The following is a 22732-nucleotide window of genomic DNA, read 5'->3' as shown; positions in this document are numbered from 1 at the left end:
TTTCTAATCACCTCTTTCTATACATTACTATTAGCCTATATATGAGAAGTAAATATCTATTTCATATTTACACACACACATGCACACACACCTGTTATGATTTCCAGCTTGATTCATAAAAATAAATGGCACGGCTACCTAATTCCTCATTTTGACTGTCTGAGACAGACAGAATCAGACAGATTAAAAAAAATCATGGGTCCCATTGGCCATTGGCCTTCTTAATAATGAACGGTTTTTAACACCTTTATAATGCACTTTGCTTTGTGGTCGTTTTAACTATCCTTGGGTTTTATCTTTATCTCTGTATCTTATTGCATTTTAATTGATTACTGTTATTGTTGTTGTTTCTGTTGTGTATTTTACTGTTGCGTATCGCATTTTATTGTGCTGGATTGTTTGTTGTTTTTGCAGCTGGCTGCAACAAAAATTGCCCCGCGGGGACAATAAAGATTTCTTGACTTGACTTGACTTGAGACATTACAAGCAGGTGCCACATGTCAGCAGTAGATGTTAGCTACACACCAACAGGAGGATCCATTTTATTCCTAGAGGCCTAATATCTAATCGCCATGCCAAAAAATAGCTTCCCAGACGTCAGGCAGGTTATATAAGCAACGGTAAGACAGCAAAGTTTTTTTTCGGTGTTTGAATATAGTAAGTCACCCACATAGGTTACATAATAATCAGAGCATTTCCTTCTTTTACAGTGTAAATATTAGAGCAGTTAAAAAAAGTGTGCAAAAACGAATGTTTTCATTTCACATTTTTATTGTTCATCATAATGAAACAGCATCACTGATACAAAAAACATCCCCTTTGTTTCAGTAAAATTACAAATCTGAATATTCAGCCTGGTCCACAGGGAGCAGAGACACTGTGAACAGCAGAAACACAAGCAGTGCTTCTCCACGGCTGAGGGTCCATAGAAAAATAAGGCTGGTGGTTCTGTACATCTACTTTCAAAACACTGTCAGCATTAAGCTGAAAACGTGTCAGCTTTACAAATCCACAAGAAAGCTTCTCACCCCGGCCAGCACAATATACAACAGTCTTGTACAGCTTGGCTCAATCATGCAAAGGAGGTGAAGAGATATGAAGCGATTCATGAGTGAGAGGAAAATTCATCTAGATCAAATACCTGAGATACTAAAGTGGATCGAGGTGTAGTGTAAGAAGGACTGATATAAAACTGCTGCCTCTCGCCTTTCTTTGTAACATGAGCCTTTAAAAGAGATGAATCCCAACCCGAGGAAGAGACAAAGCTCTTATGTGGACTGCCTATGGTGGGAGGCTAATGAAGTTGCAATAAAACATTCATAAACTGAATTGAGAGAAAGTGATATAGACTTTTAAAGTGAGAACAATCCATTGTTAAACATTCATAGAGAATGGGCCAAGTGGACCCTTCGGTCGTGGACCCTTCGGTCGTGAAGCCTGCTGACGTTATCAAGCTGTGGAAAGCTTATATTCAAGTATCGTCATGGAAATAAAACCTCACCAAGACTGAGTTGTAAAAAATTTTCAATGACAGCAGCGAGATGTGTTGTAAGCCACAGCAAGGTTTGAACTAAAACTGTACGATTGTCCTGGTAGGTCTGTAGAACGAGCTAACATGAAAGGTTCAGCTTTTCTCTGAAATGATTAAGGCGTTCTGTAGGAACCTTCCCGTAGTGTGGTCACGTAATACTTTCTGAATCTCGTCTTGCTTCTGTTAACATCAGTGTGTTCCAAAACACATGCATGCTGCTTACTTGTGGTTTTAATTTGTAACCCAGTGTTGGTCAGCAGAAGCCAGTGAGTCTCAGAAACCTGATGCCATATTTCAGAGACCTCTGGGGAAACCGTGTTAAGCAGTAGGTTGTTGATTAATACATCCTGATTTGAGAAGTCATCATTAAAACAAGAAAATGCATACAGAGGGAACAAATTTTCTACAAATATACAAGCATCAAATAAAGGAAAAAAATCTATTGTCATACAGCAAGAGAAAAAAAGTGTAATACACGTTTTATATATATTTATATTTATATATATACTAAAACAAACACTGGTTTGCAGAAGACTTGTCAGGTAGAATCCCCCAACAACCCACTCACAGGTAATGAGTGTCAGTGTACCATAAAATAAAGATTATTTACAGAGCATATACAATTTGTCCAAAAAGACCATGTTTGTAGTCCAAAAACATGCACATAATATACTATTTCATTTGAAATATCTATTTGCTTCATGTACATAGATCCACACAGGATCTATAAATGTTGTCCACTTTGGCTGGGAGAAGAGGTGGAACAAGACAGATCTGAGGCTTGGATGTCGTCATCAACTATTCCACTAAACGGACCTGTCTGAGAAACCAATTATGATGACAGGGATCCAGAAGGCACAATTTATAAGCTAGCTGTCACAATTTATGCTTGATTCAAAGGTTAGGTGAAAGGTATAAGGAAATGTTCAAATGTGTATATTAGGTTAGAACAGAATGAACTCAATGAGTGTGATTATTTTTCTTGACAACGAAACAAAGGTAGTAACTCATGTGTAACAAATTTTGAACTGTCTTGTACTTGAGTCAGGTCCTCTCGGTACCAATACTCTGGTTAGCTCCTCTGTCAGCCATCACAATGTCTGTAATATCATTTACCTTGCCGCTTCTTCCAAATCACCATTGTTTAAAGAAATCAAAAAAGAAGTGATTCAATTTATTGCTGTGAATGAGATGAGAACATTGATGCCACTCATCTTTGAATGCAAAACATGACGCTAGTTAGGAGTTAGCTAAGACTAGCAGGACGACTGAAAACGAGGATGACATTTAGCCTGAATGGCTCAAGTTCAAATCTACCAATCAGGACTTCTGAAGCGTAGTAACTGAAATGTTACATTCCATTAGTTTCATTTAAATGAAAACCAAGCAGTGAATACAGAATTGTTGTTTCATGAGAACTTAGTAGCTGTTTTCTATGTTTGAAAAGCTGACTGCCTGCTAGTCGTAATGTTAGCTACATATTTAGCATTACATGAGTGGTACAAATTTTCTCTTCTGACATTTATGTATTCCTACAAATATTCAACTATTCTTGTAACCTGAATAGCAGATAATTACACTGAAAATAAAAGAAGCTTTTCCTACATTTAATGACAGTTTTGGGGGAGACGGAAGGTTCTTATTCAGCGGCAATGATGCTAGTTTGGCACGTTTTTAAATTTTTGTGCTATAATCTTAACATGTTGAAAGGAAATACACTCCATTTATGATATGAATATTCAAGTCAGCAATTCCATATTTGTCTCTACTGGCTTTGATTAATTTTTCAGTTGTCCAAACTGCATTTTTAAAATGTGTGTTTTTTTTGTACACATTTTTGCTAATTATTTATAAAAATAAGAACATATTGTTCCGTATGTTGACCTGTGTGGCCCTATATTAAATGCCTAATCAGTTATTCCAGCAGGTGTGTATAAACTGGTTGTTGATAATTATCATGTAACTTCATACAACCTGGATGACAAATGACCTTAAGAGGCGAAGGAAGACATTATGTACAACCGTCATTTTTTCAGTGGATAAACTTAATTCTGTACATTCATACCTTACATGGTCAGATCCCTCCGTGACAGTAATACTGAAAGTACCTCCTGGCTTCATGTGCACAGCTGAGATAAAAACGACTGTCAAGAAGGATCCTTGAGAATGTGAAGCTGGAAAGCTCTAGCATGAACCTACCAGCTAAATCTGTATGTGCGTGCAGACTTTGGCAAAGCTTCTGATTAAATTAAACCACATTTTCCCGAATAAAAGACTGAACTGAGTTACTGATTAAATGTCGATTGAGATGATCTGACTGCTTGATACATTTTAGGCATTTTTATGGACAGTAGCATAAATACTGATGTTGATATATGTGTTAGCTCTACAAACAAAGTGAAACATAATGCTAGAAGTGCTCCTTTTCCACGGATGACGACACACTCCACCTCCAAATGTCTCTTTCAAGTTCAAAGGACTGATGGACTTGCATCATCGTTCCAGCCTTGCAAGTCACAGTTCACAGATCTGCTTCAGGTGAGGGCTGCAGAGTGAGTTTGTTCTGTGCCTTCATTGAGGGTAATAAGAATATTGAATATAAGAATATCGTTTGTGTTGTCACATCCAAAAAAGCCGAACAAAATATAAACTCTGGGGACAAACGGATGTCTTAACTTGGTGCAGCCCAGTATGTCCATATGTTAAAGGTTTTGCGATGATCTGATGAAGTGAAGGGAACCAAAGACCAAGGTAAACCAGAAGAGATGCCAGATGAAGAGGTGAGGCTGGCTGCACTCTGTGAGAAGAAAGAAACTGGGTTTAGTGGCCGCCGCTGGAGCCTGGAGGGTTGTGGATCCAGTCAAGGACGATGAGTGACAAGCTGCCAATCATGAAGATGATTCCCACAACCAGGAAGATGGCCGCCTGAAGAGGAAAGACAGAACGGGAATGGATTCAGTGTGGGGAGATACACAACAGGGGTCTGGTGACGTTTTAAAAATGTACTCCAACCCTCCAGGGATGAATGGAGAAAACTGATACAGTGAGAAAGCAGCTGAGAGTGTGTGGTTGTCAGTTCGTTTCTGCACACTTACCCCAATCTTCTGCGGGGAGCGAAATGGCAGCGACTTTACCAGGCGGAGGTAAAAAGCAGCAGGGAGGATGAAGATGAGCAATGTGGCTGCAGAAGAACCTGCAACAAAGCGGAGAGGAAGACTGATTTAGCCAGTCTGGCAACTCAGATCAACCTGAAGGCTCACAATAAATGTTGACTAAGACTATAAACACTCTGCATGATAGCAGGACTTCACAGGTATTCATAAAGCTTCCTACAAAAGTGTGACTGCAGGACTCTGGTCCAGAAAGTAGAAATCACTATGACTTTAGTTGTACACAGTTCCATTTTAAAATACTAACATTTTTAAATCCCAGAAAAGGGCCGCTTTTAATTTAACATGCCCAACAAAACCCCTACAGACTTTAAAATGGCTGTCATAGTGTTATATTTTGAAATTAATGCTGTACATTTGCTGCAATGAAACTGCTAACATGATCACATCTCACATCATGTATTATAGCCCGACTCTAAATAAAGAAATAATCCACAATGAATAAATGTAGCTTGTGGAAATGAATGAATCTGGGCCTTATCTGAGGTGCTTCAACTTTCTACTCTTTAATTTGAGATTGTGACCCAAATAAGGCATTATAATATGCTGGTGGTAATGATAACTGATACACTTAAGAATGAAATATTGATTGTGTTAATGTTAGGCATATCATGACATTATAAATAGTCCAGGTCCAGTAACTGTCTGGCTGACACTCTAACACTGGAACAACATACCGTACAGTTAAGCTAATATGTGTAAATAACTTGCTGAAAAAGAGACAAAATACACAATAAACAAAGTTAAAGATGAATTTTACTCATAACTCTCTCTCTCTACATATACTACTGTTCAAAAAGTTTGGGGTCACTTAGAAATGTCCTTATTTTTGAAAGAAAATCATTTTTTTCAATGAAGATAACATTAAATGAATCATAAATCCAGTATAGACATTGTTAATGTGGTAAATGACTGTTCAAGCTGGAAACGGCTGATTTTTAATGGAATATCTCCATAGGGGTACAGAGGAACATTTCCAGCAACCATCACTCCTGTGTTCTAATGCTACATTGTGTTAGCTAATGGTGTTGAAAGGCTCATTGATGATTAGAAAACCTTTGTGCAGTTATGTTAGCACATGGATAAAAGTGTGAGTTTTCATGGAGAACATTAAAGCGTCCAGGTGGCCCCAACCTTTGAAACGGTAGTGTATATATTGTATGTTTCTATATAGATCTAAATTGTTTAGGTCTCAACAATCATATAGTAAAAATCTAATATCACTTTGTTGCCTTTGCTAGTACCTTGCTTTTTTGAAAACACCAAAATGGCATCTTTAACCCACATTCCCAGCAGTGACGTCCTCTCCTCCCACAGAATTTACGCACATGAAAAACAGCACCTCTTGGCAGCTCTTAAAAGGTTAGTGCACCTCTGGAGCACTACTAAAAGTTGGGTGAGTAGGAAGGCTGATAAAGTGCTGTTCCTCTGAGCTCTAATATTAGGACTGAAATGCATCAACCTGAGAATCCTTGGCCATTTCAGACTGACTGTCTACGGAGATCCTACATAAAGTAGGCCATAGTTTGACCTGGTGTAGCGAGGAAGTAGGACACTTCTAAATTTCCCAATGAAAGGAGAAGAATCCATTATTTTCAGGTGTCATCAGTGTGACATGGGTGCAGCTAATACTAGAGGAGACCTGTGTGAGTGCGTGTACTGTTTGTTGGTATTGTGTACGTGGCAGTGAGAACGTGAATAAGTGTATTAGATACAGTGGTCACAAACCGCTTACGCGACCGCACAGCTGACTCAACCCGACCACTTTAAGCTTCTGTACTTCGAACGTCTTTACTTTGTAGAACGACCCCTGAACTACAGGGGCTAATCAGGCCACTCGCTGTTCCACCAGCTCATATCAGAACACGCTACATGTTCCTGTGTATTCTACATTCACCAATATCCCTCTCAAGGTATGTTTAATATGTTAAAAAGTCATAGATCAGGGGTGTCAAACAGTGTAGATTGCAAATTTATAAAACTATAAATTTAAAATAATTCCTAGACCATGACAAGTTGCTTTGATGTTAAAAGTAAAATGCTAGATTGCTCATTGTTCTTTTTTCTTTTTGTGTCTCACTTTTGTAATATTTTGTTTTGTTTTTGTTGTTTTTTTGTCTGACTTTTGTCGTTTGTCTCATGTTTTGTCGTTTTGTTTCTTGTTTTTGTCTTTTCATGTTTCCTTTTTATCTCGCTTACGTTTTTTGTCTCATTTTTGTCATTTTGTGTTTTGTTTTTGTGTATCGTTTTTGTCGTCTTGCGTTTTTTGTCTCGCTTGTGTTGTTAGTCTATTTTTTTGTCTGAGGATAAAGCGGTGTATAGAGAATGGATGGATGGTATCTCGTTTTTGTCTTTTTTTTGGGTCTATTTTGTCTTGTTTGTCCATTTTTTGTCGCTGTGTAACTTTTTTGTCAAATTGGTCTATTTTTTTGTTTTGTTTCCTGTTGTTTGTCTCATTTTTTGTCGTGTTTCTCGTTTCTGTTGTTTTGTGTTTCATTTTTCTAATATTTTGTCTTGTTTTTTTGTCTTTTCTTGTCTGACTTTTGTCGTTTCGATCATGAAGCAAAATACTATGTTGTATATGTTCAGATACCTGAGACTAAATATTTTGTGCAATTTTGTAGATACAGTCTGATCTGTAAGTTGTAATGTGTAAATGATAAACTGAGGCATAATGTTGTTGAAATTTAACTTATTTTTTGTAAGAAATTTCAGATTGTTCATAACATTTTGTAAAAAGATAATTCCTTAAATGTGAACATTTTTACACTAAATCAAAAGGAAAAATGTGGAATTGTGGTTATGTAAAGGTTATTATGCTGTGATTTTACTGGTCTGGTCCACTGGAGATCACATTGGGCTGAATGTGACTGATGAACTAGAATGAGTTTGACACCCCTGCCTTAGAAGTTTGTACTCAGTGTCTGGACTCACCGATGAAGCCGAAGATGTCCCTGATGGTAGGAACGAAGATAACCAGCATGTTGTTGAAGGCTAGGATGGCAGCGGCGATGAGCATGTGGCGAGTCCAGCTGAACTCTCGACCGCTGAACAGCAACGTGGTGATGGAGGAGCGGATCTGGAAAAACACAGAGTATTGACACTTCAGTGTTGAGCTTGACAAAAATGTATGAAGCTGATTAATGAGGTGTAACACTCTCTGTTTTAGTCAACTTATAGCGCCAAATGTAACAGTTTGGTTTGATGAAATGAATTCAACTCCGGCACTAAATTTAGCTGACTTCACAGTGGACTGCAATAAAATGTGCCGGCGTTGTTGCACTATTTCAGTGTGCTATGTGTCTGTCTAATGAACAACTCAATGGTCTGCATGTCTGCCAGCCTGTGCCTGAATGATTCCCGCACTTGGCAACTGACTGAAGTGTGTCAAGTGCCACGAGGCGAGTGTGTGTGTGTGTGTGTGTGTGTGTGTGTGTGTGTGTGTGTGTGTGTGTGTGTGTGTGTGAGGAATTGAAACAGAACTAGGAGATCCCAGCTAAGGCGCCTGGTGCTGCTGAGCCACAGGCAGCCTGTTAAAGCCTTCACTGGGTGAAAGGTTGCAGGTATCAGGTGAAGCCCAGGACTGGGTCAGCTCGCGGGCCTCCAGGAGAAAGGTTACAAAAAGCACTGCTCACAGCGCCCATTCAGAAAGCCTGGGGATTATCTTCAGCAGCGCAATGGAACCATGGGATTGCATCAGCCGGTAGTGAGAGGAGGGCGGGCTCGTCTGCAGGGGGTGGGGTCACCAACTTGCTATTGTCACTCACAAGCCCGTCTTCATTCCTTTTTTACTACTCCCAATTTAATGCAGAGGAGGATTTGTGAGATTGAAAAGCACTTTCAGAGAACTTCTTTGTACCTGTTTACCTGCACAGGGCAGACATGTGTAATCTGTTCCGCTGCTGGCAGAACACCACATGCCCTTTTTGTAGCATTCCAAGTCTGACTTAAGCCCAAGATTTATATTCAGTTAGCATGGCACAGTGGAAAAAAAATCAAATTAACTGGATTTTCTGCACTGTCAGATCGAACCAAGTGACCTCCATCCTGACTGTCAGGAGGCAGCGGGGTGACGTCTGCACTCCACCGTCCTCTGCCAAAGAAGTGTCACCACTTCAGCCAAAACTCTTTGCTTCTGAAAGATAATTTAAGCGCATCTCTCCTAAAGTTTTAAACCAGTGCCTCCCCCCATTGCTACCTTCTGCTCACTCCCACCAGCTGTTGCATAATTAGGCCAGCCTGGAAAACTAGAGCCTGGGCGCAGCATTTCTCTCCAAGGCTCCAAACTATTCTGCACCCGACTGTTACCTGGCGCAAAGCCTTTGGAGTCCACCGTGTGATATTTGCTCACTTTTTATACCTTAGTCTTCACCTGTCAGCCTGTACACATAGCCGGATCAGCCCGGACACATCTGGCTTCAGCCAGTTAGCAACAAACCAGGGACTGAGGTCTTAGCAGTGCAAGCTGGTTCGGTGAAATCTGCCCAAAGAAGAAGCAGATGAACATAAATCAAGTGCACTTGCTGTGTTTTCTCCGTTGATTTGAGTCAAGTCAAAGTTTGTGCACATGCTAAAATGCAAGCACATTGAAAACAAGAGGCAGGTGGTAGATACTGTGTGACAGCTGGTAAAAGTTATTTCTACTTTCAGTTTTGCTCAGCAGTCACACATTTACATTTTCACAGAAGTAACAACTGAAACTACCTTCAGCAGGGTAAAAGTCCCATTGCAAGTAAAAATATCAACAGGAAAGCCATATCAAAGTGTTTTTGACTGCAAAAGCACTGGGGCATTACTTGAAGTTACACTGCTATGCTGGAACTTTATGACTAAGAAAAGGTTCACAAACTGTAATTGTCATTACAGCCAAAACAAACTGAAGGGCAAACCGGCCTCAGAACACAGAGCAGCAGATGTAAACATGAGTGCTCTAGTGGTGACTCTGGACCTCTGCAGCTCATCATGACCAGCCAACAAGCACACTGTGTCAGGGGCAGCATGGGGTAAACACACTAGGCTGTCTTTCTAAAGGTATAAAACTCCTCTATGTACTTCTTTAAAGACTATTTTTAATCTTTCAGTTTGTGAAATGTCGGCTGTTGGCTGCTGTTTATCCCTTCCAGCTTTTTAATTAAACAGAGGACCCCTCCAAAAGCTTATTTGATGTTTGCCCTTCTGGAAAAGAGTCCCCGGCCATCTGGACCAATTTCACTGAATTGTTTCAATATTAAAAAATAGGTTGACCTCATGACCCCTAGGAACTTCATTCATGTCTTTTTTTTAAACATTTGTAGCAGTTAAAAAGACGTTTTTCTAATGGCTTATAACTGATAGATTTACTAATACTGCATTACTACATTTTTGCACCAACCTTATCAGAACGTGGTAGCAAAGTGCTATTATTTAACTTCTGCCTCCTATAAAACTAAGAAATTGGGATGCAAGTTAATATTGTCTAGCTTCTAAGTAGCTAAACTTTATGCGTAGCGTTAGAAACAGTGATGCATTTGGTGTGTGATCAGCTTCCAATAAAGTAAAACAAAGACAGTTCTATTTTTTCAACTGAGAAACAAAATAAAATGAAAAAAAATTAAAATGTCCTCCAACCAACCAGACCTGCTACATATTTAGCAGGATTAGCTAACTACAAATATTCACCAGTTGTAAACACTCATACTGTACATTAACTAGCACAACAAAATGTGATTTTTTTCATCGTAACTGTTGATACATGAGTATACACACGACCGTTCAAAAGTTTGGGGTCACTCCCACAATTTAATGTTTTCCATGAAAACTCACACTTTTATTCATGTGCTAACGTAACTGCACAAGGGTTTTCTAATCATCAATGAGCCTTTCAACACCATTAGCTAACACAATGTAGCATTAGAACACAGGAGTGATGGTTGCTGGAAATGTTCCTCTGTACCCCTATGGAGATATTCCATTAAAATTCAGCCGTTGTGACCCCAAACTTTTGAATGGTAGTGTATATGGCATGTTTTAGGTGAAGAGAAACCAGATAACATGTGAGGCTTTACAGATAAGTAGTTAGGTTAATACTGCACAAAGACAGTTTGTCTGTTTTATGATGGTTTAGTCATAAAGCTGACGTTGGAGGTGTTAATCAGCTCGTTTGCAGCCCTCTCCTGTGGTTTCCATCTGCAGCCGAAGCCTGAGAACTGGGGCATGTTTGACTCCACATAAAGCCCTTTCATTATGGACTGGATCCTGGCAAAGCCCTGTGTGATCTGGCCTCTGTTAGCATCTATCCTTCACGTGACTGCACCCCCCCCCCACACACACACACACACATTCCTTCTACTCCCATATAGTTCTTCCCCACAGGAGCCAAGGACAGTTGCAGACAAAGCTAATGTTAATCTCTAGCTGAAGGTCGACCGTATTTTCATGTAAAATGAAGGTCAGGAGAATTCAAGACAAGATTCTCAAAGGTCAAATGGAAACTTGGCAGAGCGACTAAGTAGTTCCTTTGATTGGATGCCGTACATGCATCCAACTTCGTCAATCTTTCAACCATATTACAGCAACACTGCTTAATTTACTGCTGGAATAGTTATGGTCAGTTAATTAAACTTTCCCAACTCTGCACAAATGCACAAATCAACTTTTTTTCAGCTAAGGCAGCAGTATCACTGTCTATCAAAACTAGTGCTTCTTGCCAAAGCAAGCTATGATTCATGCTTTTTCACAGGTACACGTACAGGTACATGCAGGCTACAACCAGTCTGTAACACACCCATACAGAAGGAATTTGTTTAACATTTTTAATCCCTTCATAGCTGATTGCAGGACCATGAATACATATCTTCTATCCAGTGTGGAGTTGCATGCCTACTATTTCCACTAATTCACCACAGCTGCGTTGCCGCATCCCATTTCAGTCTTGTGTTTCTCTGTTCTTATCAAATTTTGATGTCCTTCCTCAAACTCTCACCGTTTGTCACTCTTGCTTTTTGCCCTTTTCTGTTTTATGAGAGCAGCTTTGGTTTTGAATCATATTCTCTATAAAGTCAAAGTATTCAGTTGTAGTCAGACACACACTGAACAGAGTAAAAAACAAACTGATCACGGATCCTGATCTTGTCAGGATGTTAGAGTTTGTTGTTATTACTTGACAATCAGAGGTTTCATGTTAAATAACACCACCAGCAGTCTTTAATGTTTGACAGACTGCTGTAAATGTGGCAAATACGTAGAAAAACACTGACGTGAAGCTACTACACATGTTTTGAGCCTTCAAGATGGACTCCCAGTGGGCCAGAATGTAGTTTAATCACAACTATGCTTCTGTTTTGTCTGCACTGCCCATGTGGATGTCAGCAAGGGGTATAATCAAGGCTTATGATGGCAAAGCTATCAGTATACTGGTCCTGAAAGCCACAATTTGTAACTCTGCAAGAGGGAAAGTTTATTTTACCCCAGAAGTGATTAACACAGATCCACTATACTACAAACAAACAGAAAACATGATAAGACATAGATACTGCACCTTGCTTTTGGATATCCGTCACAGAACGTGAGGCAGAGAAACAATATTGCCCTACTAAATATATTCTTTACGGTTTCTTGTTCATTTTAACTAGTTTAGTTTCGGAAAACAAACTTCATTTGATCATTTACTTAGTGCACAGGAATGCAGTGCATTTGTATTTAAACTCACGAAAACACATTATTTCCAATCTATTAGATTTACATCTGTGATTTAAAAGAAAATCATCATTAAATAAGGTAAATTTCACTAAACGTCAGATGCTAGTGGTTAGCTTTAGCAAGACCTTAGCGAGTTTGTTATGTTCCATGACTAGGTTTAGCCTTTGCTTCGTTTAGTTACAGACTAAAAAAAGAACTGTGGTGATGGGCGTGGGAGAGCTCAGCTGCAGGGGAGAGAGGTGTAGAGGAGAGTGTGTGGAAACAGCGTCAGGTTAATTGACACGGGTGGCATCAATTAGGTTGTCCTGATTATCCCCACAGTAGCAGGCTGGAGCGGAGGACAAAAAGGCGGACAGACAGAGAAGAGCAGAGAACGCACGGACAGAGGACAGAACGAGATCCGGTGGAGTGGCAGCTGACCGGACGAGGTTCTGTGGAGCCGGGCAGATGCTGAGACTGTTTACCGGACGAGATCCGGCGGAGAGCCGGGTGGACGTTGAGACTGTTTACCGGACGAGGTCCGGTGTAGCGCCGGGCAAAGAAGACTGTGTATGTATGGTGGTGTTTGGTGGGGAATAAACCTGTGTTGCATTGATGAACTGCCGTGGTTATTGCATTGAGTGGACCCACAGACAGGTTCTCTTTCACAAGAACTAACAATGGTTATTAATACAGTAACCTTGAACACCAATACAGAGATTTATTACAATGAGGAATTGCAGATAACAGCCATTGAAAATGTAACATGTAAACACAGTTTATCTGTACATGAAGCTACTTTGATAGCAGCTCGCATACTTTAGCTCTTCAGTTGACTGTGAAGTTCTTTCTGAGGTTTTTCCCAAACCAGAGTGAGTAATGTAATTGTATTTTAGGTTTTAGATCCGTCTGGTAGTTAAAGAAAAACCAACATGCTGTTTTTATAGAAAGACAATGGTATACGGGTAGAATAAGCACCTTAGTCATATCACATTAGTACTGGTGTTTGCCTAATTTGCTGCAGCTGATTTGATTTGGAGTTTCCAAACTTTTGAATACCAACCGAAATTATGGGTTCACATACGTACATTACACAGTCGTGATGATCACAGAATGCACTGCAGCTACAAAACCAAACATTTCCAGATCACATTTAGGGTTGGATTCCAAAACTAAAACATGACAGGTCTGCTAGCAATGTGTTGGAGCAGATCTGTGAACATCATCCATCATTAACGCAGTATATTTGGAGGACTGTGTGGCCCTTGCAGAGGTTCTGTTTCATTGTCTCTCTGTCTCTATCTGCCTGAAGGTAGCGGTCAGGGTGAGGGTTTTTCCACTGTCCACTCTGAGCCTGTAAACTTCCACTGCAGACATGAGGGTGGAGGGGGTTGGGGAATCCTCTCTCACGTTCCCTTTGACAACAAAAAACAGCAGTGTCTGCTGAGGGAGGGTTGGTGGGGGGGTCTGCTTTAGGGACACCCACTGCGAAAACACAAGCTAAATGTGATGCTGCCTTACTGTGAGTGTACACAGTGACTGTTTGATAGAACAGATGCACAGAAATGTCCCAGCAGCACATTATTTAAGTATGTGTGCTGTGTCATGATGCGTTTCCCAAACATGGAGTCACTGCTGCATCGTTCTCTGTCAGCATTCCCCTTTGACTGAATATTAACAGAGCTGCTGCCCCTTGGTGGCAGCCTCCTGTAACTACAACCACTTCAGTAATAATTCCTAAACAAGCAGCTGCTTGTCTTTATGCTGAACCAAGTGTCTGAGTGACTGTTTGCATGTGTGTTGCTGAAAGCTAAAAAGGGGCAGGAAACTTCCTCTGACCGGCAGCCATTTTTGTTCCTCTGAAGTCAGATAAGGGACAAGCTAAAATTAGCCAACAACCATATATGGAGGGGAAAGGAAAAGGAGTGTGCACATGTTGCGTGAATAAGTGTGATGATAAGTTTTGGTGACTAGAAATCACATGCAGACTCACCTCTGACCCTACATCAGCAAAAGCATAGGTAAAAAAAAAAAGAAGAAAGAACGGTCCGCCCTGTTGAGGTCTCGCAGTGTGTATGCATGTGTGTGATTGTCTAATTTAGAGGTGTGGGCTTTTACGACCTCAGCCTGTGTACGGGGGATTTGAAATGACGACACCAGAAGAGTTCCAAACTGAACAGTGTGTTCTTTTTTACCAAACTGCCAGGAAAAAAACAGCTGCGTCCAGAGAATGACAAAAAAAGACTGACTCTGCAGCAAACACAAAACACCATCTGTAAGCAGAATGACACAGAGTGGCAGTAACGCTCGAAATTTACAAGGGTGGTGTGTCTCTGCTTGTGCCTGAAGAACATGCTTGCCTTCGCTGACGTAAATCAAATTATACCACTGCTTAAGTGAGGCTCTGCTCAATGATGCTGAGAGATGAAATAAAAGTAGAAATAAGCCGCTGCTGGGATATTTTAGTCGTTTAGAAGAACGATTTGCTGCGTTCCAAATCTAAATGCTGTAGAACTCTGGCTAAAAAAAAAAAAATTACTTTTAATGACACAACGTCTATGCATGTTGTACTCACAGGGAAAAGCACGATGGGGACAGTCAGCGTGACAGCGGTGAGGACAGCCAGACGCACCATCAGCAACATGGTGTCAAACTTATAGACTTTGGTGAAGGTGTGGAGCAGCTCTGCCTCCACATTACCTGTGTTGGAGAGGAAAAAAAGGAGCAGTCTGTGAGCAACACTGACAGAAGCTATGGAAAAGACTGGAAAACAAAAGGAAGCAGACTCTGCTGCGTGTTGTCAGAGCTGATAAATAACACTTGTGTGTATTGCTGCTCTTACCATAAAACGTGAGGTAGCCAAATAGTGCCGACAGCATGTACATAATGAGCATGGCCAAGATGGACAGGTTGGAGACGTTCTGCATCTTTTTCCGGCTACGGCTGAAAACATAACAAACGCATTCATGTTCAGACGTCACATCAATTTAAAACATTTAGATTTAATTACCTCATTAAAGGTGCTGCCCAAACTTAAAATGGCACGATGGAAACGACAGAAAATACTTCCATTATGTGACATTCAGGCACTTAAACATGACTTATAGTGAGTGTACACTGTGCTTTCTGTGTGGTTCAGACTGATGCCTCTACTGGGACCAGGCTGCATCTGTTATTAAAATCTTTGTTTTCTGTTGTGCTTCATTACTGTTGTGTCACATTGAGGTAGCGTTATAGCTGAGAATCTTTACAACAGTTTTAACGACTTCAGTGACACCCTGCTTTTTTGACGAGGTAGAAGTGAAAATGTCAGTTAAATCAAACCTTACTTTGGCCAGGAGATGTGGACAGAGAGTGTCTCTCACCTATAGGTTGCTCATTTTGACCCTACAGTTGTGCAGCTACCACTGACTGCACTCGGGAGATATTTTTTAGGTGGAAATTCCCAAAAAATGGATGAATGAGTCAACCTCAGAGCACGGGGCAGGAGGCCAAGCTCTTTGTTCACAGCGTAATATAAAGTCTCTCCCCTAGTACTGATTAAAAATTAATCTCTGCATATCAAAATTATACGTTTTTCCACCAAAAAAAATCACCCTCTGCCTCAAATGTCCTAGCTGCAGCTCTACACTGTTTCTTCCTCTAGAATGTTGTAAGTCCCTGTATTTCTGTCCACCCACCCACTCTCACTCTGCACCTGGAGCACACCAGCTCACCTATAACAGCTCAAACAGTGTAAAACTAGTCTGAACTCCACAGTGTTAAGTTGTAATATTCAGTCATCCACTCATTCAACCATACATGTCTTAACTGGAAACCCATTCTCAAAAAACGAAGAAAAGAAGAAGAAGAAGAAAGCCCCACCCTGCAGGCCGACAGAATGGGCTCCCAAAGTCTTTTTGTTTGTTGGAATTCTGGATCTGTGTTTTTGAAACTGTCATCAGCACACTGCAGTTTCAAGGTGGGTGCTCAGCTGTGGTGTTGACTGCTTATTTTGCTCCAGATGTTCTAGCATATAAAAACACACCATATGGTTTAAAGAAAAAAAGACTGTACACACAAGGGCTTTAAGAGGTTCTGTTGTGTATTCTGATAAGATAATTTTTGACATGGCTGTACAGTGGCTTGATGCAGCTAGAAGATCCCTGGTTTCAGTTTAGAGTTTGTATGTTCTCCTCGTTCATGTGTAGGTTTTCTCCAGGCTCTCCGGCTTCCTCCCACAGTCCAAAAACATGCCGAGGTTAATTGGTGAATCTAAATTGTCTGTAGCTGTGAATGTGATTGTTTGTCTCTATGTGTAGTCCTGTGATAGATGTGTAGTCCTGGTGACCTGTCCAGGGTGTCTCCTGTCTTCACTTTAAGTCAGCTGGGATAGACTCCATCCCTCCATGACCCTCATAAGGATTAAGCGGTGTATAAATGATGGATAGATGGAATTTTTGACAACTGTATTTTTGTGTCTTAATAACTTAATGTGGACTGAGTAGTTGTATGTACAGAACACACTAACTGTACACAACTTTGCTCCTATTATACAGTCATATACTTCTCACTGATTAAGGTTATGGTAAACATAGATGATGGACTGTGCATTGAAAGTATTACTGTCTGTAAAAACCCTTCAAAGTAAACTTTGTTGGTTAGAGTGACCAGGACATTGTCAATGCATTCAGCTCTATGCATTCTAATGGTTTTCAAAGACTCATTTCAACATGATTTGCATTACAAAATGGGAAATGGGTGAACTGACTGAAGGTTTGTTTGAGATATTACGATGGTGCTTCACAGCTTGAGGTGCACTTACTCTTTCAGCTCACTGTAGATAGGCAGCACCTCAGGATGGCAGACGAAGGCAAACGCCAGGATGGGTACAGTGTACGCTGTCTGTGGAAAAACAAGGATAGAAAACATTTAAGACACACAGATTAAGTAAAATAAAATTAAAACTGATGGTAGCTGTTGAACAGAAATGCTCTGTTCCTTTTGACAGTGGACGGTGCTGCAGTTCCAAGGTGGAAACAAGAAAAAAGAACAAGCACTTAGCAATCGTTTCCTCAGCACTGAGGAGTTCTGGCTCGCCACACAGTTGGAAGCAACATGTACAGTCAATAACATGCCAAACAAACCAACACAAAGCTTTAATCCCCCTTTGTAATTTTCTTTTATATATGTATACAAAAAATGTGTACAGGTGTTAGTTATATGGAAGGTTAATGTGACTCTCATAGGCACAGAACATACAGTACGAGGATATTAGCTGTCAGTTGACATCTTCTAAAAATCTCAGTGTTTTTTAAGTCAGCACTAGTTCTTCCTTGAGGCTTGCTTCAACAAACTTCCAAAATAACATTGAAAGTCAAAAATTAATCAAGTTAAAGGTTAAATTGGCTACTTCCCCTCTAAAACCCATCTATGAAGTGTTGTACCCAGAGGGAGTCAAACGCTTCATGCCATATTCCTCTCATGATTTAAAGTCAGACAGGCCCAGACATTGATCCCCAAACACACACACAGGCCAAAACACACCCTGAACAACTCCACCTTAACCAAACATGTCTTTGCAAAGACTTGGCCTTCTACTTCTGCAGGATTAAGTTGTAAGAAGCATTCCATATGTTTCCACTTCACTCACCTCTCTAGTCTCATGTTATATCATGCAAATGTAAAGTTCACCATTTTGCGTTTATGTTCTCTTCACTCTTCATGTTTAACATTTTTTCTTTAGCGACAGGAAGATCTTTAACTTTGCTCTATGAGTCACTGTTAAAGCGGTAAGATGAGTTAAGGGGGAACATTTGCATCTGTGAGTACCTGACACACCCACCAGCTCTTCAGTTCAAATAGTGGTGAGACTTAAAAATGGGTTACGTTTACCATGCAAGTTGAAAAAATTCAATCGATCAGACATTTCTGAATGAGCCTTACAAATAACCTGCCGCTTCCAGCTCCATCGTACCTGTGAATTGAAGACAAAGTATTTGGGCGTACACATCTCTTCGTCATCAGGATGAGGCTCGAAGTGGACTCCTGTGGAGTGATGGGCGTCATGACTGCCGATGACCGCCGGGGAAACATCAGCCCGGGAGAAATCCACCTGTGCTGAGTTGTTTTGTAGCGTGTACAGCCCCGACATGTGCGACGCGTTCGTGCTGAGGTTGTACGACGAGCCGTAAAAGAACGGGAGCGGGCAGGGCAGCTGGGTCTTCTTGTAGATCATCTGGAGAAGAATAGCATGAAGTGAGGCAATGCTCTTCTAAGCTCAGAACATGAAATGAATGAAATCTGACAAAAATAATAATAATAATAGTCAAGGAAATCCTACACAACGTAATCTTTATAATCGGTTGACTGCGGTCACAGGTTTCTAAACACTTCACTTCCTGTAATGCAGATTGTGGTCAGGCAAACATTTAATTCTCAGTCCACTACTGCAAGTGCGCAAGGTAACAATCTGGTTAGCTAAGTGGTCATGCTTTTGTTTTTGGACAAACTGAATTCAGCAGCACTAAACAGTAAACACGACACTGACATACTGTTTCTTAGTAAAGTTGGTAGCTATGCTAACAGTTGGTTATTTACACATCTCACACACTTGGAGGTACATTAGCATTCCTTTTGTGTCCTGTTTCTAACCATGTGGTGAACATAAGCTCTTGCTGTGTCAGATGCTAATATAGAGTTATAGTTAATATAGTTCATTATATGTGAGGAATACCTTTCAGTTTTTCATTGAGTCAAAAAATGGACGTTCCCCTTGTTGTCACTTTTTAGCACTAAGTCAGTTAAATCAACCCTTTCAGAAAAACATATTAACTAATTTGGACTTACAAATGGAAAAATCACAGTATTTTTGATATGTGAACACAGCAACACCATGAAGAAACTACAGATGACTGCATACCAGAGGTTGGTGTCCGTCTGCTGTACAGACGGTTTCATTGACCCTCTTATCAAACACAGAATTCAAGACAAAGGATGGACACAGCGCCCTCTCCAGGAGAATGCGAGAGTTAGCGTTTTGAGTGTCTTTCCTATCCCAGACCTTTATTCCTCAAAGCTTCCAGCCAAAAGACTTTGCTGAACACTGCTGCCATCAGACAAACATTTCCGGAGCACTAAAGCCAGAACCACCAGAATGATCAACAGCTTTGTTCCACAAGCTGTCAGAACACTGAACTGCTGATCTGGATATACACACACTTCTGCACCTTAATCTGATTTTAGTATTTTTAGTTTTAAATTATTTATCGTTCCACAAGATCACTCTAACTGTTGTGCCCTTTACATCACAGGCTGCTGCCATTTACTCTTAATAACAACTCAACTGCCAATTTTGTCAGTTTTGTAAAACGACATCTTAGGGATGTGTGTATATGTGTGGGTGGGAGGATGGGTGGGTGGTTGTGTGACTGCATAGGTGTGGGGTGTTCTTAACTTATTTTCTATTTTCCTACCTTTTTTTCTCTCTAGTTTCAAGTTTGTTTAATTATTTTAAATTGGATCCTGGAGAAACACTCTCATCCTGCCTGTACTACTGTTGTATGTACAGCAAAATGACATAAAGCTTGATTTGATTTGATTGATTTTGATTTTAAAATCCCTCAGGACGCCTGTGGAATTTCTGCAAAGTTGTCTATGACTTTGCACTTTTTACAGAGTATGATAAGCTTGGCTGTGGCACCGTGTCAGGGGTTACTCCTGAGTTGTGTCGAGCACAGTGAGAGGATTTCTGGAGAATTTAGAATTTCCTACTGTGTCTGGGCTCCACTGATGGAAAGCACACAACAACACATCAAAGCACCATCCAAGTCTGGCTGTGACTACTTCAATTACAACTCTTTTAATGATGAATTAAAAAGCTGCGGATGACAGAGAATTTTCTCCTGCAGCTTCTCCTAATGTCAAACAATTATTCTGGGAACAATTTGTTCTTCTGGCTTACATGCCTGCAGCGCGAACAGTCGACACAGTCGAAACTTTTGGGCTGCATGTGGTCATTTACAGAGGGGTCTGTACACACATGTACCTTTGCAAACACTGACAGCAAATACTGGACTTAAAGCTACAGGCTGTAGCACCAAAATATTTAACTGAAAGATATTACCATGCCCCAAAGAGCAGTGATGGGTGAGACTGAGGTCATTCTTGGTTGGTTCATCTCTAAATATGATGTGAAAATGGTACCTATTGATCTGTTAATATAAACATATCAATAACAGAATTTTAAAAACATCCCATAGTACTATACGCTACTGTTCAAAAGTTTGGGGTTACTTCGAAATGCCCTTATTTTGATTATTTTTCAATGAAGATAACATTAAATTAATCATAAATCCAGTGTAGACATTGTTAATGTGGTAAATGACTATTCTAGCTGGAAACAGCTGATTTGTAGTGGAATATCTCCATAGGGGTACAGAGGAACATTTCCGGCAACCATCACTCCTGTGTTCTAATGCTACATTGTGTTAGCTAGTGGTGTTGAAAGGCTCATTGATGATTAGAAAACACTTGTTCAGTTATGTTAGCACATGGATAAAAGTGTGAGTTTTCATGGAGAACATGAAATTGTCTGGGTGACCCCAAACTTTCTAACGGTAGAGAATATCCTAGAGGTAAGTGTTTAAACTGTCTAAGCTGAACTTACCACGCCCAGGAAGAAGACCATGCAGGAAAGGGAAAATCCACTGGTGTAGCCCAGGTAGCCTAGAGAGGACAAAACATTAGTGTATGAAACAACACTTGTCTTCTCACACTCTGCACTTTGCTCTTTATTTTTGGCTTTCAACATCCAAGAATAAACCAACAAAAATCAACCTGAGCAGAACTGAGGTGCAGTTTTAATAAAGCCCTTAATGCTTTGAAAGAACCGGTGACACCACAGTCTCTGGTGTCATTTATTCCATTCAGCTCTGTCATACAGCTTTGAACCTATTTGCTGCTTTATGTCTAACTGTCTTAATTACATCATCTGGTCAGCTGGGCTTTTTGGAGCTGAGCCAGCTGAGTCTGATCTGACTCCTGCGTTTATAAATTACCTCTGAGTGCTGCAGCTGACTACAGGCGTATTAGCAGTGTTGTGTTACTGTAACTTCTAATTGCTGAGCTGACTAAGGGGCTACTCTAGTGTTACATTACTTCTGGTTGAGCAGAGCTGATTACAGATAGCTGCAGGAACATGGAAGCACTGAGGAACTTGGCTTCAAGCAGCAGGAAGTGAACATTAGAACAGAACCATTTGGAAGTCAGCACACAGTAATGATATTAGAAGTAAGTGGATTAAAGGTCACAGAACATGTGGTGAAATATTTGAACAAGACACAATTTGATGGTCAAATACAATTCAGGTTTTAGCTATCATTTGTGTCCTTACCCAGATTTTTGAGGAGAGACAGAGGCAGAATGATTCCGACGGACACAAACACCACCAGGTAGTTTCCGTTCAGGTACCATTCACTGCAAATACAGCGCAGGATTAAAATCACAAGAGATGGCACACAAAAACAAAAATACACTTTGTCTATAAAAGCTCACATACTCACCCAGAGTTTTCTTCTAAGCCCAGGAAGGCTCTGATCACTTCTGGCAGCTCATACTTCACAATAAAGAGGTAGCTAGACATGGCTGCAGGACAATAAGAGAGGAAATACTGAGAGATTACCTACAAGTATCTATCACATACACACATTACAAGCACACACTGTTACATCCCTGACAACATCTGTCACACTAATAGGTAACAAATGAAAGGAAAAATTACACTATAATTCAAAAGTTCTGGGGTCACCCAGACAATTTCATGTATTCCCTCAAAAAATTCACACGTTTACCCATGTGCTAACATAACTGCACAAGGGTTTTCTAATCATCAATTAGCCTTCCAACACCATTAGCTAACACAATGTAGCATTAGAACACAGGAGTGATGGTTGCTGGAAATGTTCCTCTGTACCCCTATGGAGATATTCCATTAAAAATCAGCCTTTTCCAGCTACAATAGTCATTTACCACATTAACAATGTCTACACTGGATTTATCATTCATTCAATGTTATCTTCACTGGAAATTTTTTTGTATTGTTTTTTAAAATAAGGACATTTCTAAGTGACCCCAAGCTTTTGAATGGTAGTGTATATAAGCCATGCAGTGAAGTATTTGCATTCACAATACAGCTTTGCCTTTAATGTGTTTTCTATCAGTTTACTTGAACACACTGGTTTAGGGTTTACCTCCGATGTTTTGCATGATAATAGATCCGAATGCTGCCATTTTCCCAGGCCAACCAAATGCTCTCTCTCCCAGCTTCTCATAAATGAGGGATCCTGCCAGAACAGAGAGGTTGATTGAGAATTACCCTCAAAGAAGAAGCCAGAAA

General features: G+C 40.3%; 1 protein-coding gene across 2 annotated transcripts in view; it reads right to left on the bottom strand.

Moving 5' to 3' along the window:
* Positions 1 to 753: 753 nt before the first annotated feature.
* Positions 754 to 22732, bottom strand: part of slc38a4 (solute carrier family 38 member 4) — a 48919-nt gene continuing 26940 nt past the window's right edge. For both annotated transcript variants that reach the window (XM_022220164.2, XM_022220163.2), the window contains exons 6-16: positions 22587 to 22679; positions 21900 to 21981; positions 21731 to 21813; positions 21005 to 21063; positions 18314 to 18574; positions 17162 to 17241; positions 15200 to 15300; positions 14933 to 15057; positions 7636 to 7780; positions 4627 to 4724; positions 754 to 4456 (exon numbers count right to left, since the gene is read on the bottom strand). In XM_022220164.2, coding sequence (XP_022075856.1) covers positions 4352 to 4456; positions 4627 to 4724; positions 7636 to 7780; positions 14933 to 15057; positions 15200 to 15300; positions 17162 to 17241; positions 18314 to 18574; positions 21005 to 21063; positions 21731 to 21813; positions 21900 to 21981; positions 22587 to 22679 — 1232 coding nt within the window. In that variant the 3' untranslated portion in view covers positions 754 to 4351. The remainder of the gene's footprint in view (positions 4457 to 4626; positions 4725 to 7635; positions 7781 to 14932; positions 15058 to 15199; positions 15301 to 17161; positions 17242 to 18313; positions 18575 to 21004; positions 21064 to 21730; positions 21814 to 21899; positions 21982 to 22586; positions 22680 to 22732) is intronic.

This window comes from Acanthochromis polyacanthus, chromosome 1, assembly GCF_021347895.1.
Source record: "Acanthochromis polyacanthus isolate Apoly-LR-REF ecotype Palm Island chromosome 1, KAUST_Apoly_ChrSc, whole genome shotgun sequence".
In the NCBI taxonomy this organism is placed as follows: Eukaryota; Metazoa; Chordata; class Actinopteri; family Pomacentridae; genus Acanthochromis; species Acanthochromis polyacanthus.
Note: the sequence above shows the minus strand (reverse complement) of the source record. Positions and strands in the feature narration are given on the sequence as shown.